Genomic DNA, 22,778 nt, shown 5'->3' on the forward strand with positions numbered 1-22,778 from the left:
GTTTCCCATCAGGACCTCAATCCGAGCTGATAGCATGAAAAATCCATTGACAGATGTGATGTAAAACTCTGTACCAGGTGAATTCAGCAAGAGCTTGTCATGGATGCTAATCTGATTCCCAGTTAATTGGATCAAAATTTTATAGCTATACATTTATATGCTTTGTCAAAACTCAAGTGAAAAAAATAAATTCTTATTTATAATAATTGTTTGATTGAGACCTCTGGAAGACCAGGATATCATCTGATAGAGGAGAATGAAAGCTGCAAAGCAAGGATGGGGGGAATTGCCAATTTTTGGTTTTTGTTGTTTTTTTTTTAACACACCTGTGGACCTCTGCCTAGTTCAGGCCGGAATTTGGAAACGTGGCTGCTTGGATCATTTTTGTACTGTATAACTAGCAGTCGGGCTGTTTAAATGTTAAAATTAGTTGTCACACTACGTATTACAATAATTGAGATTATAAATTATAATGGCAACCTGGCACTGAAGCAGTCAGAACAAATTGGTTAATTACTTCAGTCTAACATGAATAATTGGATTATAGGAAAGTGCAAATGAAAACCTACTCTCTGAAATATTTTCCTGTAGCTGTATTTTCAGAGACATGTACTGTAATTATGGCCATGCTGAAGATTACTACACAAACACATTTCAGCATTGAAGAGAGAATTTTGGGGTTAATATTCACTCTTGAGTTTTATGGAACACGTAGGCTTTCATATGTCTCTGGAGCAATATGTTTGTGATCACCATCTGTTACTCAAGAGTATTTTTATAGAAAAATAATGCAAATTACTTCCCTCTTCAATTACGCTGGTGCTTTGCAATGGTGCGTTCTGTTCTGATTTGGAAAAGTGCCAGTTTTCCACATTCAAGGGACAGATTATTTAACCATGAACTTTAAAAACAAGATAGAAAAAATAAGTTGCAATTTTTATTTTATAGAATATAAAAAAACCTGTAATTGTTCAATTGTATACCTTGTAATATGTTAGTAAAATTTTGAGGAGTACTATCAAAGCTGTTAATATTCAATATCCACACCTCTATGATACCTGTTTCATGAAAACACTTTGGAACCCAGACTTTGTTATTGCACCAAATTGGAAAAGTTAACATTTGGTTTATATTGCATTGCAGTAAAATAGATCAACAATTCTTTTCTTTTCTGGCATAGGAGAACCTCTGAAAGGAACACTGAACATGTAGGAAATAGAACAGATTTGAAACTGTGGTTTACCTTTTGTCACTATGTAGGAGCAGATGGGACTGAAACAGTTTGATTCTATTTTGTACATTTCAAAAAAGCAGAATTTTAAAACCCTTTACAATCCCTAAATTACTACCCTAGCATTTTGCCTGAATAGAATCACAGAATGATTAAGGTTTGAAAAGATCTCTGAGATCATTGAGTCCAAATACCACCTTGTCAACGAAGCCAGAGCACCAAGTGCCATCTCCAGTCCTTTTCTGAACACTTCCAGGGATAATGACTCCATCACCTCCCTGTGCAGCCCATTCCAATGCCTAATCACTGTTTCTGTGAGGAAATTCTTCCCAATGTCCAACCTAAACCTGCCCTGGAGTAGCTTGAGGCCATGTCCTCTCATCCTGTCACTTGTTCCCTGGGAGGAGAACCTGATCCTCCTTTCAGTAGTGATAAGTTCACCCCTGAGCCTCCTTTTCTCCAGGCTAAACACCCCCAGCTCCCAAATCTGTTCCTCATCAGACTTGTGCTCCAGACCCTTCCCAGCTCTGCTGTCCTTCTTTGGACTCACTCCAGCACTTCAATGTCTCTCCTGAATTGAGGAGCCCCCTGGATGTGCCCCCCAGCACATCCAGGTCCCTGCCCTGGTCCTGCTGGACACACCATTGCTGGTTCAGGCCAGGTGCCATTGGCCTTTGTGCCCACCTGAGCTCACGTTGAGCCCCTGTCAGCTTTCCAGCCCCCCTGCCCCAGCCTGTAGTGCTGCAGGGGGTTGTTGCGACCCAAGGACAGGACCCAGCAGTTGGCCTTGGAGAACCTCACACAGCTGGGCTTGGCACCCAGATCCAGCCTGTTCTGATCCCTCTGCAGAGCCTTTTTGTCCTCCAGCAGATCAACAATCCCATCCAACTTCATGTCATCCATGAACTTCCTAAGGGTGCCCTCAATCCTGTCATCCAGATCATCAATAAAGACTTCAAAAAGGACTGTGCCAATACCTCTGGGAAACACCACTAGTGACTGGTCCCAACGGGATGTGGCACCATTCACCACCATCCTCTGGACCCAGACATCCAGACAGTTTTTAACCCAGCAAAGAGTGCTCCTGTCCAAGCCAGGGACTGCCAGCTCCTCCAGGAGACTGCTGTGGAGCCAGTGCCAAAGGCTTCCTGAAGTCCAGGCAGACTGCACAGCCTTTCCCTCACCCACTGGGCAGGTCATCTGTAAAAGGAGACCAGTATCATAGTTCAAGCTCATCCAATAAAAGGAGATCAGTATCATAGTTCAAGCTCATCCAATAAACAGGTGAGTCCTAATCAAGGTATGGCAGAATTCCATTAGTCACTGGGGTGTAGGTAAAGTGCATCTGTTAAAGCCCTCAGTTCAAAAAAGGAACTCATAGGAATAGCAAAAGGTAATGATGACCTCTACTCCTATGCACTAAGTTTAAAAATCTTCAAAAAAGCCAGAAAACACTTTTTTAGCAACACCTACATTTTAAAGAAAAAACTATAGTATATTGCTACTTGATTCCCACTCTCATTTTTAATTTCTCAAATGATAGACATCCTTATTTCTAGCTTTCAAAATCCTTTTCCCCCCTTTAGTTTGAAGGTGAGACTGTTAAGGTAAAAAGACAATTGTGTGAAAAATCTGTTTCCAATTAAGCTCTTCTCAATGCACACAAAATTTGTTGAAAATTCTGCATCTTAACTGCTTAAGTACAAGGTTTAAAAAAAAAAAAAAAAACAGAGTTTAAAACATGTTGGTAGACCTAAGATCCTGTTATTTTGGCACAAACTGGAATCAGCGGGTCCAAGTCCTACCAACAATAATCTTATGAGGCAGTCCTGCCCTGAATGCCACCTAACCACATGTCATTAACATGAGCTTTGCTCCTTAGCTTTTGAACTCTGCTACCCAATATAATCATATTTTTGATGCATATCTCTAACAACTCTGACTTTGGCAGGTGCCTATGTAGATGACTATCATGTGACACTCCTTTAAAAAAATCACTTATTACCTGTTTCCTGTAAACACTTATTTCACTAGAAGGTGTATACTTCTGGGCTCATTCTACACTTTGTCTTACTGCATTTGATAGGTTGATATGTCCTGCTTTTAACTCCTAGTTTTAAGATCAATACATTGGTTTAATGTACAAAGAACAGTACTCTCCATTACTATAGTGATCTAAATGTATGAATTTTCCATGTGTATATACTGCAGAACTTTATATAGAAGAGGTTAAATGAAGTCATTATTGGAAAAAAAAAAACTTACACTAAGTATGTACAGTTCAATTCCAGAAGGAAAAAACACTGTACGATCCTTATCTGTAAAATCCATTAATTTAAAAATTTGCTCTTACACTAGTGCTAAAAGTGGACTTTCTTCAGTTTCCACTGCTAATCTAAACTATCTGAGCACAAGCATATTTAAAACAAATTATTACATGCCACAGTTTACACCATTAGTTTACAATCAATTAAAACTTATTCTGCAGTATAGGCAAAACCACAGACAGGCCACATTCTGGATCAAACATACCACTCAAAGTGAACTTATTTTGAGTGCAGCAAAAAGAAATCTAAACACTTTTAACAATAGTATTACAGAGCCACCCATCCCCATTTTAGTATTCTAGACAACCACTATGAACATTAGTAGGGGGAATTTGGGTTTCCAAAATCAGTCACCACACACTTTGTCAGTGACCACAGGCAGTTTATACAAGGTTCTGTAGTAAAACCTTCCAGAAGCCATCAGATAGTGTCAGATAGCAAATCCTAAGGAGCTACCCAAATTCAGGTGCAGACCACAAATGGAGCAGAAAAAAGCAGTACCAGGGCAGCAGGTGCTCCTCACAGTGAGGGCTTGTGGCTGTCCCAGCCCAGCAGGAACCCACCACAACACATCCTCAGAGACACAGATTCAGCTTTCAACCACGTGAGACAGGCTGGCAATGCAGGAGAAAACTCAACTGTCATTATGCTGTTTTAAAACATTTCCAGATCAACTTTTGGAATTTTTCTTTTGTCATTCTAGCAACCAGATAAAGTTTCTTCGGTTGGTTTTTTTTGGTTGATTTTTTTTTTTTTTTTTAACTTAAAGTGAGGTGAAAGTCCTTGCTTGCTAGGAGAAGGCTGGAAAGAAGAAGTTGTTCTCTTAGACCTAAATCTATCTGTGTCCTAGTATGCCAAACCACTGTTGTACAGACAGCATTTCTCTCCTTGCTAACTGACACTTCAACTCAGTGCTGCATTTCTGTTTTCTAAAGAATACACATCACAAAAAGCTTAAATTGTAAGATTAAAGGTAATGCATTAGAATTTACTCATACAGCAGGTCACTGAACTACAAGCTGTTACAAAAAGGAAATGAATCTACAAGCAAAACCAAAATAGAGAACCAGAGGAATGTGTCCAAAACACATCCTGTTTTCAGATCATCCTGTGTGCCCTTCCTTCCATGGAAGCCAATTTCTAATGTGACTCTAAAGTTTGCCTCAGGAACCAAAGGCTCTTTGCAGGAGAGAGCTCTAAGGGAAAGCTGGGAGGAAGAGGTGAAGAAGGATGGCACTTCAGAAGATCTATTTTATTTTAAGTAGTGCTTTATACATGGTGAAGGTATTTAACACAGAAAAACATAACTCTCCTTCAGGTACTAAATCAAAAGCCTTAAGTAATTATCATCTTTCCATTCTGCTTGCACATAAATAACATGCATTTGAAAAGGACAGGAAGGTAGTAGGAACAGCTAAGACACAAGAACTGACTCTGTGCTGGTAACTGGTTTATGTTCTTAGCTTCACAGGACAGCATGCAGAGGAAAGTATGAGTCAGAGCCCTTCCTATTAAATTCCCCATGATACAACAAGAAATACTTCCAAAATACCTCTATCTGTGTGTCATCACCACACCAGCACACAAGGAAAAAACGCTAACACAGCATTAGAATGTTACAAGGCTGTGGCAGTGAGAAGAGGAAAACCAATACAATGGCTTGGAGCACACACGGGGCTATGCTGGCAAAATAATGTAAGAGTTTGGGGTGGACAGTATTTTGAAAGTTGTTATAGCGTCAGCACTGGAGAGACCAAGCCCAGCCTTGAGAATATTGTTGTCAGAGCGATATGCCTCTGTGAAATTCATCCTCACTTGTGCTCATGGCAAACTTTTCAAATAAGTTTTGCTAAATGAATCAGTTCCCTCTCAGAAAAGCAGTGTCCCGACACGTTCCCGTTGGACTTCTGGGAAGACTTCATACCAAGTGATTTTTGTAAGGTCTGTTGTGCCACCAGGAGGATTTCTATTGAACTACACTTTTAAATGTTCCAGGATAAGTACACGTGATTTGACAGATACATTTGTGATTCCTGACTTACAGACAAAACACTCAGACTGTTAATTAAAAAAAAGGGATTTTTTTTTTAATTTCCAGTATCTGCAATAATTTTATGTCTCATAAGTTCGCTAAATTGATTTAAGTACATGAATGATAACTAACAGAAATTCTTGTGCCTTTTTCTTTTTGACTGGGGTGAGAAACGGCAAAAGAATATGCTCACGGGTACAACTTCTTGCCATTGCATAATTTACTATGAAATAACATACATATGTTCAGTTCTGGGTTCCTCAGAACAAGAAAGACAGGTAGAGTCCTTCAATGTATGGATATTTTGCAGTCAGGTCCCAGCCAGGCCCAGGGGCCCCTGGGCACATCCTTTGGCCATTTTCCCTGGGAAAGAAAACTCACCAGTCCAGGTTCCCGATGTCAGTTTGTAGGGCTCCCTTGGGTCTATCAGGGCAGCACAAGTTTGAGGTTGGGAGAACTTCAGTCTGGGGTACAGCTAAAAGCTGACAACCTTTCTTCTCTTCAGTCCCTTTTTATCCAGCACAAGTGGGGGTGATGGGTTTCCTTCCGCTGTGGTTATCAGTTCCAGCAGTAGTTGGTTTGACAAGTGGAGGTGATGGGTCTCCTTCCGCTGCGGTTATCAGTTCCAGCCAGTCCTGCAAGATCTTTCACAATCTTTGTTTGCGGTCACCAGCCTTGCCCAAGCTTGCAAATTCCATGCCCCGACCCCCCCCACACCCTTTTATCCTAATTTCATACTTTGGATGAACAAACAAGTCAATACAGTTTTTCACAGGATGATCTCCAGAGGTGCCTTCCAGCCCTGACAATTCTACGATTCTGTGCCACAGGAGCGCTGATTTGGTCAGCAGGCAGCGTGAAGCCGGTGCACTCCTAAAGGCCGAGGCCAGCATCGCGCGGGGCCGTGTCGGAGGGACGCGCGGGGCCGTGTCGGGGGGACACTCGGGGCCGTGTCGGGGGGACACGCGGGGCCGTGTCTGGAGGGACACGCGGGGCCGTGTCGGGGGGACACGCGGGGCCGTGTCGGAGGGACACGCGGGGCCGTGTCTGGAGGGACACGCGGGGCCGTGTCGGAGGGACACTCGGGGCCGTGTCGGAGGGACACTCGGGGCCGTGTCGGAGGGACGCGCGGGGCCGTGTCGGGGGGACACGCGGGGCCGTGTCGGAGGGACACTCGGGGCCGTGTCGGAGGGACACGCGCGGCGCTCCCGTCCCCGCCCCGCGGCACGGCGCGGCCGCGGCGGGGAGCGCGCGGAAGGGGCGGCCCGGCGGCGGAGATGCCGGTGAGTTGTTCTGCCGCACCGGGCCCGGTGCCGCGGGGACTTTGCGGGGCGGGGGGTGACGGAGCGGCCGCGGCCGCCCTCGGTCTGAGGCGGCCGGTGCGGCCGCTCGGGCTCCGCGCTGTTCCCGGGAGCCGCGGGCGGCCGCGAAGGCCCCGGCGGGGCCCCGGCTCGGGCAGCCCCGCGGCCGCGCCTAACGCGCAGTGCGCTTCTCCTCTCGCCCAACCCAGCTGGCCAAAGACCTAGGGCATCCCTCCTTAGAGGATGAGAAGAGGAAGCACAAAAAGAAACGGCTTGTGCAGAGCCCAAACTCCTACTTTATGGATGTAAAATGTCCAGGTAAATATTTCAAATGTTCATGCGTTTTTGGAAGGAACAAAACTGATCTTGTATACTGTTCATATAACGGTTGATTATTATTTATTATCTGAGTTTAGTTTATCTATTCTGTAGAGAATATGGTCTGTATATTGCTTTGGATTTTTTAACAGTAAAAGTGTTTTCAATCTTTGGGAAAAGATAATGTAAACAATCAGACTTTTCTGGAGGTTCTGGCATAAGAGCTTCTTTAGTTGGGTTTTTTCCTTTATAAAACCCTTGCAAGCAGGGAAAAACCCAACCCCCCAGGTTGACATGTATAAAAAGTGAGATTAAATGGATGCCTTCAAGTATCCATAGCACAAGTTTCAAACAGAAGGCAACATTGTTTTATTTCTTTTGTAAAATAGTTCTCAAAGAGCAACTGGAAAACCTTCTGACAAGGATCAAGGATATAAGCAGGGATACTGCACATATACATAAAACATACACGGCTGCCTTTTTTGCATGTGCTGTTAAGAACTAAGCTGCCATCTAGCTCATATACAAGGGTTATAAGATGCTGCCTATGTCCACTTTGCAGAGGTCTTCATTACTTTGGTTCAGAGACATCTGTGTAATCAACTTCTCTTTTATAAACTAAACAATGGGATTTTGAAGCACCATGACAGGTATGTGCTCTACCAGTGAACAGCTTTTTTATTCAGCACAGGTACATGCATATTGCCCAGTGTGGTAATTTCCTAGCAACTCCTGCAGCATAAGAAGATTCTAGCAGTAAGAAAACACAATAGTGATCTTCCTCACTCAGAACCAGGGAATTGTTGATGTACTCAGGTTTTCCTATCCTTTCTTAGTAGCCTAGTTTTCTAAGAAGCTCTGAGACATATTCCATCTTAAAGTGTGGTAAATTTATTTAAACAACTTGAAAGGAAACTGTGGTTGCTTTTAAACAAATACAGAGTTGAAGGCTAAGCCTCTGGGTTTTTTTTTGGTTTTTTTTTACACTTTGTTCAAACCAGTATACATTAATGCATACACTGTGATACAGTTAGTGTCAACATAGGCCCATAGGTCATTGGTTATCTTCATTATTGTTGGGTTAATTGTTTTTTGTGTTTGGGATGTATAGAGCTTCAATGATGATAGAATCCTATACACAAGGCACTGAAAATAGCAGCTGGCTTTATGTGTCCCTAAGTCAGTGGAATTGAAGTTCCTACCTTAGTAATCAAATGGGTTGGACTCATTTCCCTGCCAAACCCACAAACATTAAAAACTCATCAACATGGAAGTTCATCTTCAACAGGGGAAAACCAAAATTTGCTGTGATTAAATTTCATCTCTTAGTAGTTTTTCACAAAGATTTGTACAGCTACTCTTTGTGATTTAAACAGAGATCTGTTTTTCTGTCTAATAGTACTTCTCCTTACCAAGCAGACCTTTTGTCACAGGACCCTGCTCACAACATATATTCTGTCTTATATTGCTGATCCACATGTATGAAAATGCAATCTCTGCTCACCTTTACTTATTTATTTTGTATATCCACATACAGATTAAATCCTTTACAGGTTTTCTCCCTCCAAAAATACCTCTTGGCTAATTAAAAATACTTTTCAAGGGAAAAAAATTGAAAAGCAGTGAAAATCCCATTTCTAAGCCATGTAGGAGTGATCTCATCCTTTCTTAAGTCATAGAATTTATAAGTTGTGGACAAAAGCATCGCATAGGGAATTAGTGAAGTTTTTCTGTACAAGTCTTTCCATTTAAATATTATGTTCATTTTATAGAATGCAACCAAGCCTTACATGTACAAATTATTAAACAGAAAGCAAACACAGATTGGAACAGCACTGTTTATATTTCCAGCTTTTGGACTTTGTCAACAGCAGTGTTCTACTGTTACAAGTTAAATATTTCTCCAGGTACATGTGTTCCTCTGTTCAGCAGAGGAGGGTAATCTGGAACTCCTGAACTTACAGGAGATGTGATAGGCAAACTAGGGCTTGTCAGCCAGCAGGGCCTGTTGATTTTCATATGGGAATCATACCAGTTCCTGTTACCCAACTCACTTTCCTACCATGTAAGCAAAGGCAAGCACTTCAGAACACAACAATGGCTTGCTTATAGTTTGGCTTGGTGTGTTGTGTAATGAAATATAGATGCATTTTGGACAAGTGTATTTAGAGTACCTGATAAAATTAACACATAAAAAATTACGCTAGAAATACCCAGTGGAAAGTTTCATGATGTTGTTTTTCAGGATGCTACAAGATCACCACTGTCTTCAGCCATGCTCAGACAGTAGTTCTGTGTGTAGGATGCTCAACTGTCCTGTGTCAGCCAACTGGGGGCAAAGCCAGGCTCACAGAAGGTAAGGGCAATGTTACACAACCTAACTATGCCACCTACATAAATGCATTTTATAGCCTGCAAATATTTTCCTTGGATTTTAGAAACTGATACTGGAAAACACTGATTTTGCAAATTGCTTAGAGCTGGCTAGTAGAAGCATTGTTAATAGGTCCAGAATTGTGTCTTTTTTTCAGATTCTTTGTTTTTATATGGTTATACAGATATGGCAGGCAACTAAACACCTACATTGTCATCAAACACACTTCATTTTAGGTGACTTGTCATTCCCTTCAGCTTCTGTAATGAATACTGCTGTTTAACTCTGAGCTGTGTTTAAAGTCTTCAAAAGCACCATCAAAGGAGTAGGGTACTTTTGCCAGGCTAAAGTAATTCTGTGCCACTGCTAGTCAATAATGGCTTACCTGTTTGTTTTTAAACAGCCCTACTGTAAAGCACTCCCTGGCTCAAAGAAAATCTGTTTCATATAAATTATAAGGGAACAAATAACCACTGATAATATATATACAGATAACTTGTATAATACCATTATCTTTGAGTGCAGCCCAATTCTGGGGTATGTGAAAAGCACTAGAAACACTTCAGGATTTAAAAAATGTAAAAATTAATCCAGATTTTATTAATTTCTTGTTTAAAGGGCAAAAGGTAAGCATGTATATCAATTACACACAGCAGTGCTTATGTAATGTGCTACTACACAGGGGTAGTAAACGTGAGGAGAGAATACCTGACGTGGGGCTGTTGAGCAATTGAAATGGTAACAACACACATAGCAGCTGTTTCACTTTGGGGTTTGTATCACTAAGCGATGGAACAGTAGACTGAAATTTTAAAAGGCATCTGGAAGAAAATAAATAGTGCATCGTAATCTTAAGATGAGTTGCATGACAGCCATGTTGTTCAGGTTGAGCTAGAGAAGACTTACAATGCTAAATCTTTACCTCTTATGGTACATGAAATTTAAATTTAATCCAAGAAGTTTTCTACTTACATTGGATGGACAATTTTTCCAGGCAGTCTAACAATTTAAGAACTATTAATATCTCTACTCACATGATTTCTTTGCAGGCTGTTCATTTAGAAGAAAGCAACACTGAACAGTTCAGCATGTGATTTTTGGATCTGTGTTCCTGAAAGCCTTACCAGTTTAAAAATGCCTGCTACAACAACAATGTAATTATGATTGATTTTGTACAAATTACACTACTACTTCTCACTAATCTGCTACTTCTCACTGATCTGCTGGAATCTTTTTTTCAATAAATGATCTGAAGTGCAGGTTTTTCCTGTAAGTTTGCAGACAACCAAGTTGTATTTGCTCTATTTTTATGATTTTATGTTTAAACAATAAAAACCTTGGACTTCTTGCATCCTTCCCCTTGCTGATCATAAACTACAGCAGTGTAATGCATATAGTGACAGAAACTGCTTTAAAAATGCATTTTGTGTATTTTATTACTGCAGCTACCATAACTGCAAGGGTTGCAAAAGCTAGATAAGATTTAAAATGGCTCATTTGCTTTCAACGTTGCTGTAGTCCCTTCCCCTTCTTGGGTAATATGGTGATAAATAAAAATGACAAGTTACTCACCTCTGTTCAGCAGCTGTTTCTTTGGAATGCATGGATTTTCCCTCCTGTTAATTTGATCTCAAGACTGCACTTGGTACTTTAAACTGATATGTCTATCCCAAAAAAAAAAAAAGTCCTTTGCAAAGCACTGAAAACATGCAGTATAGAAAAGGCAACTGGCATATAAGCAATTGTATGTCATGGAACTACATTAAGAGGGGTGAATATTATTTAGGCACATGCATATTGTTAGTATTAAATACTGGCATTTAATAATTACCTTCTTGCAATAAGGAAAATGGTTTAATTCGTTTTTGAAAGCCATATCTTCTTAAATGGCTGGTAAAAATGGATTTTTTTTATCATAAGAAACCACTAAAACAAAATCTTACACATATCTTATTTATTAGATAATATCTCAGGTTATGTATCAACAGCTCTTTAAAGTATCAGGTGTCTTGGTGAGCTGATTATTACTGGGATTTTCTAATTAGTCAGTATTCTTTTTATGACATTGAAAACTCGTACATGTCTAGTCAGTAAAATAAACCAAAAACCTGATAGTACAATTGGTTGAATTTGCAAGGTAAGTTTTATTTCTGTTATTTCAAACAGCAAACATGTAATTACCATATGCAGAAGGAGGTGTTTGCTACAGAAACAGGTGTACCAATGGAATACACATGCCTTCTAAGAAAAACAGGAGTTTATGTCAGTGCCACTCACAACAAAGGTTCACTTATAAGTAAGTTTATCATGAAAGCTGCTCTTAATTAACCAGACATAGTCTAGTTTCCCATGCACAATGCCAGCCCATCAAATTATTGGTTTTAGAACAAAGATCAAAGTAGCAATATTAATTGTGACCTGAATACATAGGCTAAGGCCAGACTGATTCCTAGTCTCTCATAACTCTGCCTTCTCTACCCTAAAAGATAAGAATTCATGATTAATTTAATACCAAAGCAGAGACTGTCAAGGACCCATTTTATTCCAGGTGCTAGAAGATTAAATGTTTGGATACTCTTGAGATAAAGACAATACATTATTAAAGAATAAAAAAGTGAAATTTTGGTGAGTGGGCCAGAAACCCTAAGCAAACAATTTTTAAGGTACAATAATGATTGTAATTATGAAGAATATACTAAACTAGTCTTATTAGCTCCAATTAAAAATGTAGGTAAAACACTGACCCCTCAAAATACTAAATTTCCCAGTTTCTTAGTCTTGGGTAATAAATATTACCATAGGCATAGTAAGAACAGATATGGTAGCGTGCTGTATCATCAGAGGGCAGGTAACAACTGTGAAGATAACACTAAAAGCATTAGTTTGGGAAAGAGACAGGCAGGGCTATCTTCTGCTAGCTGCTAACTAAGACACCTTGCCCCTTAAATTCAGAGAAGCAGACCTGCTAAGCAGTGCAGGAAAGGAAGTATTGAAACCTTTCCTGAAAGATTTTCCTGTTTTGTCTCAGCCTGGAAGTACTGTCTAATGTAACTGCAGGGGAAGTGAGGTGGGGCTAAATCTTTGACACGACAGAGATCTTCCATGCCATTGTGAAATATATAAAATGGACACTTCGGATGCTACTGTATTCCCACTGTGAAACTGAAGATTAGAAAATCTCAGACCTCTAGTCCCATGTTCAACTTTGGACTCCTCACTTCAAGAAGGGCATTGAGGAGCTGGAGCATGTCCAGAGAAAGGCAGTGGACATTCTTTCTTTCTCTGGGGGAAGGGTCTGGCCACAAATCTGACAAGAAGCTGAAGGATCCAGGAGAAAAGGGGTGGCCTTATCACTCTCCACAACTCCCCAACAGGAGGCTGGAGCCAGAGGGGGTTGGCCTTTTCTCACAGGGAACAGGTGAAAGGACAAGAGGACATGGCCTCAAGCTGCACCAGGTGAAGTTCAGGTTGGACAACAGGACAAAATTTCTTTACAGAAAGTGTGATCAGGCAGTGGAAGAAGCTGCCCACAGAGGTGGTAGAGTCTCAACCCCTGGATGCAGCACTTAGAGCTGTGCTGCAGCTGCCATGGCTGTGTTTGGTTGGTGAGACTTCTACTCCTGGCTTCAAGAATTAACTTTGAGCTGTATTGAGCTATTTGAGTTCCTAATTCCTGTTTGCAAGGGAATATCTAGGCTATAGAATACAGTGCCAGTTCTGGCTACCAAGTTAGCATGTGTATCACTCAAAAACAATGGAACAGTTTGACAGCTTGCCACATTGTGCTATTTGGGTGGATTTGACTCTAGAAATAATATCTTTATTGCACAGTAAACTAATTCCACACATTCTCTGTGCCCAATACAAATGGATGAAAGAACATCTAAATAACAAAAATAATTTTACTTACATTGCTCTAGATTAATTATTTTCTAGCTCTCAATCCACAGCTCTGATAAAAGCCTGCTTCTGGTATAAATCTGCATTCTGGAGGTAGCTTCAAGGTTTGGGTTTTGTTGGTTTTTTTAAGCAGGTAAGGGAAGTGGTATGTGAAAACAAAAAGCAATGGTGACACAATTTTTCTTTAAGAAGTAATACTGAATAGTTTTGGCAGACAAACTGTGAGAATAAGAAGCAACATATTTGTGTGCTCAAATCAAGATGTGAAATTTTTCAAAAGGGTAACATTCAAGGTAGATAATTTATACCTTAGCCCAAAAAAAAAAAAAAAAAAAGAAAAAAAAAGGCTATTTTTTCATCTTGGTCAAGTGTTTCACTAGTTGGTAAAAATAACCTGCTTATATAATAATTTACACAGGTACTACAGAAAGTCACCCTTGAGTGTTACATTCTCATTTTCTGTAAGTTAGAAACTTCCCTGAGAGATAAATTCCAGTTAGACATAAGTTTAGCACCACTAGCAGAGGTTAATTAAGTGAATTTTTTATGTTTTTCTTCCCATATTCTTAGTGAACTTGAAGTCTAATTACACCCTTCTCCCTTTGTTTTTCAGTACAGCGAGTTCAGTCCCATACATCTCCTTTAGTCTATGTATTGTGCCCGTTTCTCTTTATCGAATTCCCTCGCGATCTTTAAGGCAGTGCTGTTGAGCGAAACCGATTGCATGTTACAGATAATGGTGACAATGACTCCTCTGGGGGGGACCACTGGCCAAGCAGCCACAGCTTCAGGCTCCAGCTCTTCAGGCAGAATGAGGAGGACACTGCTGGCCCCCACGGCGCCCCCGGTATGAGATGCGTAGTGCCTCTGCTGCCTGCAGCAGCCATACTGCTGGTTCTTCTCTACCACAGCCCAAGCCATGGCGTATTTGCCATCCCTGTCCCACGACACTTCTGTTTTTGGCACTGGAGTCCACATCATTGCAACTGTGCTTGGCTTTAGGTACCCTGGAAGAAGTTTGCCATCCTTGTTTTTAAATTGTCCAGCTTGATAACTGTACAACAAGGCATTTCCAAATTTCAGGAGGTCACCTACCGATGACAGGAAGCCACCACCAGCCCACTTGTAAGAGTTGTCCACATATGGTGCATTTACCAGCCGTCCCTTTTTGTTGTAAATGTAACACCTAAAATTCAAGAAAATTCAACTTGTCATTCTTATGGATTATGCACAATGATTTTAAGCTGCTCTGCCTTAAAAGAGCAAATTAAGCATGTATTAGCTTGTTCTTGCAAACATTTTAAACATATATCGATTGCAGAAAAATCAACAAGTAATTTAGACAGGAAGACAAAAATTAAGGTGACTTAGGTTACAAGCCTAACTTCAATAAAAGTACTAATCCTTCTGCTTAATCTTAGGATATACTAAGAATAAAGACTCCACTCACCTCCCATATTCACACTTAGAACAAGAAATATTTATTTCTTATTTTGTAATTTTACATGCTAATTACAGAACCTATACCATGGCATTAGAACCAGCTACCTGAGTAATGCTGAGGTAACATACAACACTTCATTCAAATGTCTGGGAAAAGAAAACTCACACATTCTTAATTAAGCTATCTTAATTAAAATAGAAAGGGCAACAGTTGTTGTGGAAAAAATAGGAGTTCCGCCCCTGTTTACCTTGCTCTGTTATATATCATTGCTTCATTATCATCTAGGACAGTTGACAGCATATCCAAATCACGAAACATTTTCAGCATATAATCTGTAAATTTTTGTCCTGAAGCTCTCTCCACAACAGCACTTAAGAGAGTAAAGCCATATGTTGAGTACAAGAACTGACTACCTTGAAGAAAGTAGTGAGAAAGAGAAAAAACCCACATTAATTGCATGATACTTAAATTGAATCATATGTGCAAATAAAACTATATACAGTAATTAATAATCAACCAATGTTAATCCTAGGGCTAGGAAATTCTGCACTGCAGCAGACACATCCTGCTAAGAGAACAGCACTAAAATCTTCCAGAGATCTCTATGTACAGCTGGGTTTCATGCCAAGATGTCAACACTAACATTTAACATCCTTTCCAGGAGATTTACCACATCAGGTCTAACAAGGATGTCTGGATTTGGAAAGCTGACACAAGCCATAAAGTTACTGCTTAAAAGATGATCAGCTACTGTGACTTGTGTGTTCATACCCTGGAGAAGGGAAAAATCCAGCAGTACTCACATTTTTCAAGGGTATTCATCACTTTTAACACAGTGTTTCTAGTTCTACAATATCCCAAAAGAATATACAAACACCAGCATGTATATTATTTAAGACAATAGAATTTATTTACAAAAGAATGTTTCATTTTTAAAAAATCTCATCCTTGTGCTAATGCTTTCTGTGAAACATTTACATATCAAGCAACTGCTGAAGTGCCTACAGTTGAGACAGATCTCTTGAAGTGGTTCCTAGAGCTCTCCAAAATGATGAGTGTTTAACTTCACCCTCTTTCTACCCCTCTCCCCTTAAATGCACATTATTTACTATTTATCAGCAATGCATATAATTTACCTTAACCTAACATTTAAAATTTACACCTGAAGTTCCTCAAAGTCCTCTCTAGACCTAATTTAAATAATCCAAACAATAAATTACTTCAGTAATTCTGTGATTCTATGGGGGTTTTTTTACATGTTTTTAAGGTCTGATTTAGTACCTTAGTAAATGTTTTTGCTTTTGATTCCTATTTAGAAGCCCCAGAACATGACTACAGCAAGTTGGTATTTGCTTACAAAATACTTTGTAGATACAAATTTGTTATCAGAATTATCTTCTGCTTCAGCATTTATAAATCCACTAACTGGTATGTTTCAGAACACTTACTGCATTATTTACTGCTCCTGGGAGAAAAGTTTTATACATAAATATTACATGACCAGACAGTTTGTGCAGAACAGACCAAATACTTCTCTGTTGAGCTTTTAATGAGGCATATGAACTAAAAAAAAAAAAAAAAAGGAAGAGAAGCAGAACAAACCAAAACCCCCACATAAACACTCTTCACTGGACTCTATTATCATCATTACATGTAAAACTATTTGAAACAAAACTCTCACCAGAAGAGCAAATTTTGGTCTACATTAATAGAAACTCACCTGGTTTAAAGAATAAAGGATCATTTTTAAATATCTTCAGTGATTCAATCACACTTTCAAATTTTTCCTTCAAATAATACTCTTCCTGTTCAAACTCCTTGTTTCTGCCAGGCTTTGAATTTCGGTTCTTTGTCTCACTATCATGTTCTTTCTTCTGTTTAACATTGTCAGTGTTTTCAAGCCCTTTACCTTCTTTTGCTTTTTGTTCTTTATCCTGATGGGATTTTGCTAGCTTAAGTGCTCTGTTTGCCTTTTCCTTTTCTTCTTTTACTTTTGTAATATCTTTTTCATAGTGACGAATCCCACTCAAGTGTGAAACTAACTGTCTTGTGGTAATAGTCACCTAGGTAGACAGAATAATGTGAGCTCTCTTCATTAAAAGACAAACAATAAACCACTGAAAAAGTAATATTCACCATGACAAAGAACAGACAAAGGTACAAGACATTTTAAATACCACATATTAAACACAGTATTAAAAAAAAAGTATATATGTGGACACTACACACTTGATATAAAAGTGAAGATCCAAATATGCTTTTTTGAGCAGGAACCATCAGTACTTGTCTAAATGATTCTGAGTGTTTTGAAGGAATAGGTCAAGATCAGGCACCTGCACACAGATAGCTATGTAGTGACAGGAACAAAAACTAAAGAAAACTCTAAAGAATAAACAATTACATACCTTTTCACCCTCATAGACCTTTTCTGGAAATTCAGGGACATATTTCTGCACTGGAGCATCTAAATCCAGCTTCCCCTCTTCCCAGAGTTTAGCAACAGCCATCATTGTCAGACACTTGCTGATACTGGCGATGCGCATGACGGTCTCTGGCTTGCACACCACACGGTTCTCTACGTCAGCATAGCCCAAACCTGTAAGAAGATAAAAACACTCTGCTAAGTCCTTTGCACACAGACATGTTGAATTAATTATATGCAATTAATTAGATTTACTGGCCCTTTAAAATATTTTTCCTCCAGCTAAACTGGGATCCAAAGCATTGGACGATCCCGACTCCTGCTTCAATTCAGTCAATAGATTTTTACTGTAGAAGTAGCAGTTAATCAGAGCCCATTGGATGAGACAATGGCATCTCAAATTGCTGATTAAGACTATAACAAACATAATGATAAATGAGATTGAAGATTAAGCCAAAATTTATACCCATTAGGTCAAATATTCAGTATAGAAAACCCAAAAAGACCAAAATCTAGACTGTAAAATAACTGACCAGCAGTCATACACACTCCTTTTACTGTTCTGAATTAATGGCTGAAGCAGTATTTTATCAATTTGGAAACTCAGAGAGAAAATCACTCACGAATTCATACCACTTATCAAAACTGTAAGGTGTCAGAGAACTGAGGTGTTACGATGTTTTAACATCACTCAGCATGACTTCAATTAAAATACAACTTAACAGTCTCTGTAACAGTGTTTTCCTATGTAACCAAGCCACAAGTCTGGTAGCAAGAACTGGAATAAATAAGTCACGATCAAGATGCCAAACTAGGCTTCAGTTTGAGCTAGGTTTGAAGAAAGTGCAAATGATGTTGCAGCACAAAAGCAAGAAAATGCAGCAATGACATGTTTGCAGTACAAGAAAGGCCTGCAAGCAACACACCTCTGTCTATATAAAACTGTAGTCTAACAATGAACTGCTCAGGGGAAAACCTCAAACCTTGACAAAGTACAAGAAATAAAACAGATTACATGCCTTTTACCCAAGACCCTTTCTTTTATATAGTTGCTACTAAAGTGCCTGGTGCCTGTTAATGCAGATTATTTCCCCCCTGTGAAAACACCTTCCAAACCTCACACCGTTCCCATCAGCAAGAAAATAGGTTCAGAACTGTGATCACAGAATATATGCAACTTACACCTGTTCCTACTTTGCTCCCCATGGAGAAGGGAGGAGGAGACCCAAACAATCCAGAATTAGTTGTTTTGAAACTCAGGAAAATGTTTCTGAGCACAGACACACATTTTGATGAGTTTTTTAAAAATATCAAATGCCTACATTAAAGAAGAAGTACTAACAGACTCTGCTTAGAACAGTTCTTTACCTCCTACAGAGAGTGCTAGCAGACCACTGTATAGCTTAATGCCCAGAGCACACTGAAATGTAATCTGAAAAATTAATGGAAGAAAGGTTCCCCAGTCTAACTGTTGAGACATACTAGCATATTCAGGAAGTTAACAAATTATCAATTCCTGGAAATAACTCAAGTTTACCAAGAAAGGTGTCATTTGATACTCCCTAAGCACCCATTTATGGCTACTGTCCAGAGATGGGACATCAAGTAGACAAAATCCCAGTCTGATTTCTACAAGATTAGCTTGTCTGAATTGTTCGTTTTTTAAATGTTCATCAGTTCTTGACAGCATGCACAGCTACTACTCCCATACCTTCTGACCAGACTTCTTTTCCGTCTACAGAAACTCCAACTAATATCCCAGGGATTCCTGCTTCATCCTGCAAAAAACAAAATGGACAGAAGACATTTAGAAGGATATTTAAGTTGAAAAGCACCTCCTCCCAAGACCTTGAACTGAAAAAGCTACAAAAACCCTACAAACAAACCTGCTTATTGTTGCCAAATTATAGTTGAAATTTTGTTATGTACCAGTTTGGTTGAACTGGTACAAACTGCTTTTGCAAAGCTGACATTCTAACTCAGCTATGGGGAAAACCATACCTAACAAGAATAACAAGGTAATATTTTTGTTTTAATAATTCAATTAAATTACTGAACAGAACATGCAAAAGAGACAAAACATAACCATTAATATGCAACCAGCAAACAGCAACACCTACTGGCAGGCAAGACTTCAAAAAAAGCTTCAGCTGGATTTTCGAAGTCACTACAACGGGCTTTTTAAACAGAATCACAGAATATCCTGAGTTGGAAGGGTCTCACAAGGATCTTAGGGGCCAATTCCCGGCCCTGCCCAGAACTCCAACAATGCCAGCCAGTGCCTGAGAGCGTGAGGCAAACCTTGAGCTTTGTCAGGCTTGCGAGCCGCGACCACTTACCTGGGAGCCTGTTCAGTGCCTGACCACCCTCTGAGTAAAAAACCTTTCCTAATACCACCTAAACTTCTCCTGACACGATTTCCTGGTATTCCCCAGTGACAGAAACGCAGAGATCGGTGCCTGCCCCTGCGCTTCCCCTCATGAAGAAGCCCAGCCCGCAGCGGGGTCTTTCCTGCCGGCTGACCCAAGCGCCCGCGGACGGCTCTTGCCTCTCCTCCCCACAGCCTTTAAGGCCCTCCATGTTCTCAAGACACTCCATACCGTGCCACACTTCCGTCCACCCTTGTATCAAGCTGGCACAAGCGGCGCCAGCGCCGGCACCTCCAGCGGTGCCCCCGCTCCGCACCTTGATCCTTCGCACCAGGTCCCTGCTCCTCTCCACGGCCGCGCCGAAGCCGCGCGGGCTCGGCGGCTTCTCCTCCCGCCCGCTCTCAGCCTCGCCGCCCGCCGGCGCCGCCCGAACGCCCAGAGCCAGCCCCAGCGCCAGCCCCCAGCCCCAGGGCCGCGCCCCGGCCCCGCCGCCCGCTCTGCGGGGCGCCGGGAGCCGCGCGGGGGCCGCCGCCCGCCGCAGGGCCCGCGCCAGCCCCGCCATGGCCGGGCGGACGTGGCGGCGCCGGGACACAGGCGCCGCCTCGCCGGGCCGAGCCCCGAGCGCATCGAGCGGGCCGGGCGGCGGCGGGGCCGCGGCGGCCGGCGCGGGGCAGCGCGGGCAGGGCCGGGCTCGCTCCGCCCGCGGCACCGCAGGAACGGCGGGGCTGGGAAACACCTCCGAGGCCAGCGTGTTATGATTGAGCACAAGAGGCCATCTGATCCGATTAACAGAATTTATTTAATTCATTTAATAGAGTATATGAGAGCAAAGCAAAAAGCAGCGCTGCGGCGACAGAGGGGAGCAACCGCTCCGCCAAACTGCCGCCCTGTGATCCCCTAGTTCGCTCTTTTTATCTCCTTCCTTAGTTCACTCGTTTCTTCTGCGCAGTCGCATTCTGTTGCTAGGTGGTCGTTTTCTGCCTCCTGGTGGTCGTGGGATGAAGGCTGGTTGTCTTCCTCACAGGTGTCTTTTGATCTGGGGATTCTCAGTCTCAAGTATACGTGTTATCTTAGAAATGCGTGTTATCAGCAATGCAAAGCCTATTGCCTACTACCGCTGTAAAAGGTTAGGAATGCGTATTATCAGCAATTCACAGCCTGTTGCCTATTACCGCTGTAAAAACAAACTTATTTGAAACAAATTACTATCTGCAGCTACATCAAACAAAAAAGTCACCCTTCTCTTACAAGCGAGTCCAGCCCGTGCCCCGAGCGCCACCTTATCAACCGGACTGCAGCACCGAGTGCAGCGTCCACCCCTGAACACCTCCCGGGTCGGGACTCCCAACACCTTCCTGGTCAGCCTAGTCCAATTTTACTCTTTCAGTGATAAAATTCTTCCTAGTGCCCATCCTGAACGGCCTTAAGACTGTGTCCTCTCACCGTGTCACTTGTTGTGTGGAGACAAAGTCCGACCCCCAGCTGGGTACACCCTCCTGCTGTAGGGAGTTCTAGAGGGCAATAAGGTCTCCCCAGAATCTCCTTTTCTCCAGGCTAAACAAACGCCCCCAGCTCCCTCATCTCATCAGACTTGTGCTCCAGACCTTTCCCCATCTCCACTGTCCTTCTTAGGACCCACTGCAGCACCTCAGTGTCTTCTTGTCTTGAAGGGCACAGAACTGGCACTTGAGAGGTGGCCTCACCAGCACCAAGTACAGGGGACTTAGAGCTGTTTCTTTAGTTAACCACCAAAAGCCATCAGCTGTGTCCACGTGCAGTCACAGGTGGCATTTGGCAAAATTAGTTAAATTCCTGTCAATCCTCCCCAAAGACTTATTCTTTGAAAATAAAGGTCTTTGAAGCAGAGTCCCAGCAGGCTCAGCACCACTCATTCTTCCTCCTGATGGAGGTGAAGTTGTAACTCCTACCAGCACCAACGTGGCTTTGGCAAAATAACCTGGTATTAACCAACACTTCCATTGCTCTGATGCATAAGAAAAAGGTAGAGAAGGTGTAGAATACTTTAAGTTGCAAAATAATTTCTTAACTCTGCACTCCCCAGCAAATGTTTGCAGAATCAAATGAAAAAAACCTGCTGCTAAATGTATGTCAGGCTGAAGTACAGCAAGCTGGGCTAAGACCCAGATAAAACCTCTTAACTGCAAGATGACCATATTTGAACTAGGTTTTCAGGAATTACTTACAGTAGGTTTATCTTCCAGCACTGCTGTAGTGTCAAGTTTCAGCCTAGAAAAGTGAGGATGGCACAGCTGGCATATGGAGAGTTCTAGGACAGACTCCCCACTTCTGCTTACAAGCTCACTTCTTTGAGATGCTAACCTAGGGATTTCAATCTTCTTCATGCCCAATGATCTCAAAAATGGTAGGATTTGGCAGAAAGTCAGGCCAAATAGCTTTCATGTGTGAAGTCAAATGCAGACCAGATGCTACCCTTTCCACTGCAGGCATTTATTGCTCATTAGTATTTTCTCAATAAAACTCCATTGCTTATCACAGTACAACTTCATACCCAACTGGTACAAGATGATGTATTTACTTTCTTGTAACTCATTTTCACGGTGTTAAACTGTCTCTGGAAGCATTTTGCAGCAGGATTCTCTGCATTCCTACATTAACCTGCTCAGCATGAACACTCTTTGACATGACACTTTGGAATGGGCCAGAAACAGAGATTGCCATTTTTCTCTGATTGCCTTAATGAAGAGCTTTGTGCTAAGTCCAGTAGCACAACCTGGCCTATTGTTATCTGTTTTATCTTCCTCTAAACTGCTGGGTTTGCTAACTTTGAACTGAGGTATCAGGCTTACAATGTTTTGAGGATTTTCTACTATTTTTCTACTGATAGCAGTAGAAAATGAGGACAGCAAGCACTAGGCTGATCCAATTCTAATTTTACAAAAAAGACATTTCTTCCATTCCTGTCCATCAGTGACTCAGAAGTATAGGCACAAAGTCTCAGCTATAATACATCTTCTTTATGTAACATAACCAGAAAAGTCAATCTGGAGACCCCTCTGGCATGGTAGAAAAATATCCAGA

At 41.3% G+C, this 22,778-nt stretch overlaps 2 protein-coding genes across 2 annotated transcripts; one reads left to right on the top strand and one right to left on the bottom strand.

Moving 5' to 3' along the window:
• Nucleotides 1–6,779: 6,779 nt before the first annotated feature.
• On the top strand, nucleotides 6,780–11,154 carry LOC110483903 (small ribosomal subunit protein eS27-like). The gene is made up of 4 exons (XM_021554136.2): nucleotides 6,780–6,873; nucleotides 7,101–7,209; nucleotides 9,455–9,565; nucleotides 10,633–11,154. The coding sequence occupies exons 1-4, from the start codon at nucleotides 6,868–6,870 to the stop codon at nucleotides 10,659–10,661; spliced, it is 255 nt and encodes an 84-aa protein (XP_021409811.1). The 5' UTR covers nucleotides 6,780–6,867; the 3' UTR covers nucleotides 10,662–11,154.
• A 368-nt stretch (nucleotides 11,155–11,522) lies between these two features.
• LACTB (lactamase beta) lies at nucleotides 11,523–20,280 on the bottom strand. The gene is made up of 6 exons (XM_031505747.2): nucleotides 20,035–20,280; nucleotides 19,061–19,127; nucleotides 17,333–17,523; nucleotides 16,648–16,990; nucleotides 15,175–15,340; nucleotides 11,523–14,669 (listed from the first exon to the last, which is right to left on the bottom strand). The coding sequence occupies exons 1-6, from the start codon at nucleotides 20,278–20,280 to the stop codon at nucleotides 14,126–14,128; spliced, it is 1,557 nt and encodes a 518-aa protein (XP_031361607.2). The 3' UTR covers nucleotides 11,523–14,125.
• Between the last annotated feature and the right edge of the window lie 2,498 nt (nucleotides 20,281–22,778).

This window comes from Lonchura striata, chromosome 11, assembly GCF_046129695.1.
Source record: "Lonchura striata isolate bLonStr1 chromosome 11, bLonStr1.mat, whole genome shotgun sequence".
In the NCBI taxonomy this organism is placed as follows: domain Eukaryota; kingdom Metazoa; phylum Chordata; class Aves; order Passeriformes; family Estrildidae; genus Lonchura; species Lonchura striata.

What these genes read in the sequence shown, in the direction of transcription:
- LACTB (XM_031505747.2), bottom strand. Translation starts at nt 20,280, where the DNA reads ATGGCGGGGCTGGCGCGGGCCCTGCGGCGGGCGGCGGCCCCCGCGCGG. An exon ending in ACCTGGTGCGAAGGATCAAG is followed by an intron (nt 19,128 to 20,034) that starts GTGCGGAGCGGG and finishes TGTTTTTTGCAG; the next exon opens with GATGAAGCAGGAATCCCTGG. An exon ending in TCCTTTATTCTTTAAACCAG is followed by an intron (nt 15,341 to 16,647) that starts GTGAGTTTCTAT and finishes ACTTTCTTCAAG; the next exon opens with GTAGTCAGTTCTTGTACTCA.
- LOC110483903 (XM_021554136.2), top strand. An exon ending in TATGGATGTAAAATGTCCAG is followed by an intron (nt 7,210 to 9,454) that starts GTAAATATTTCA and finishes GTTGTTTTTCAG; the next exon opens with GATGCTACAAGATCACCACT. An exon ending in CAAAGCCAGGCTCACAGAAG is followed by an intron (nt 9,566 to 10,632) that starts GTAAGGGCAATG and finishes ATTTCTTTGCAG; the next exon opens with GCTGTTCATTTAGAAGAAAG.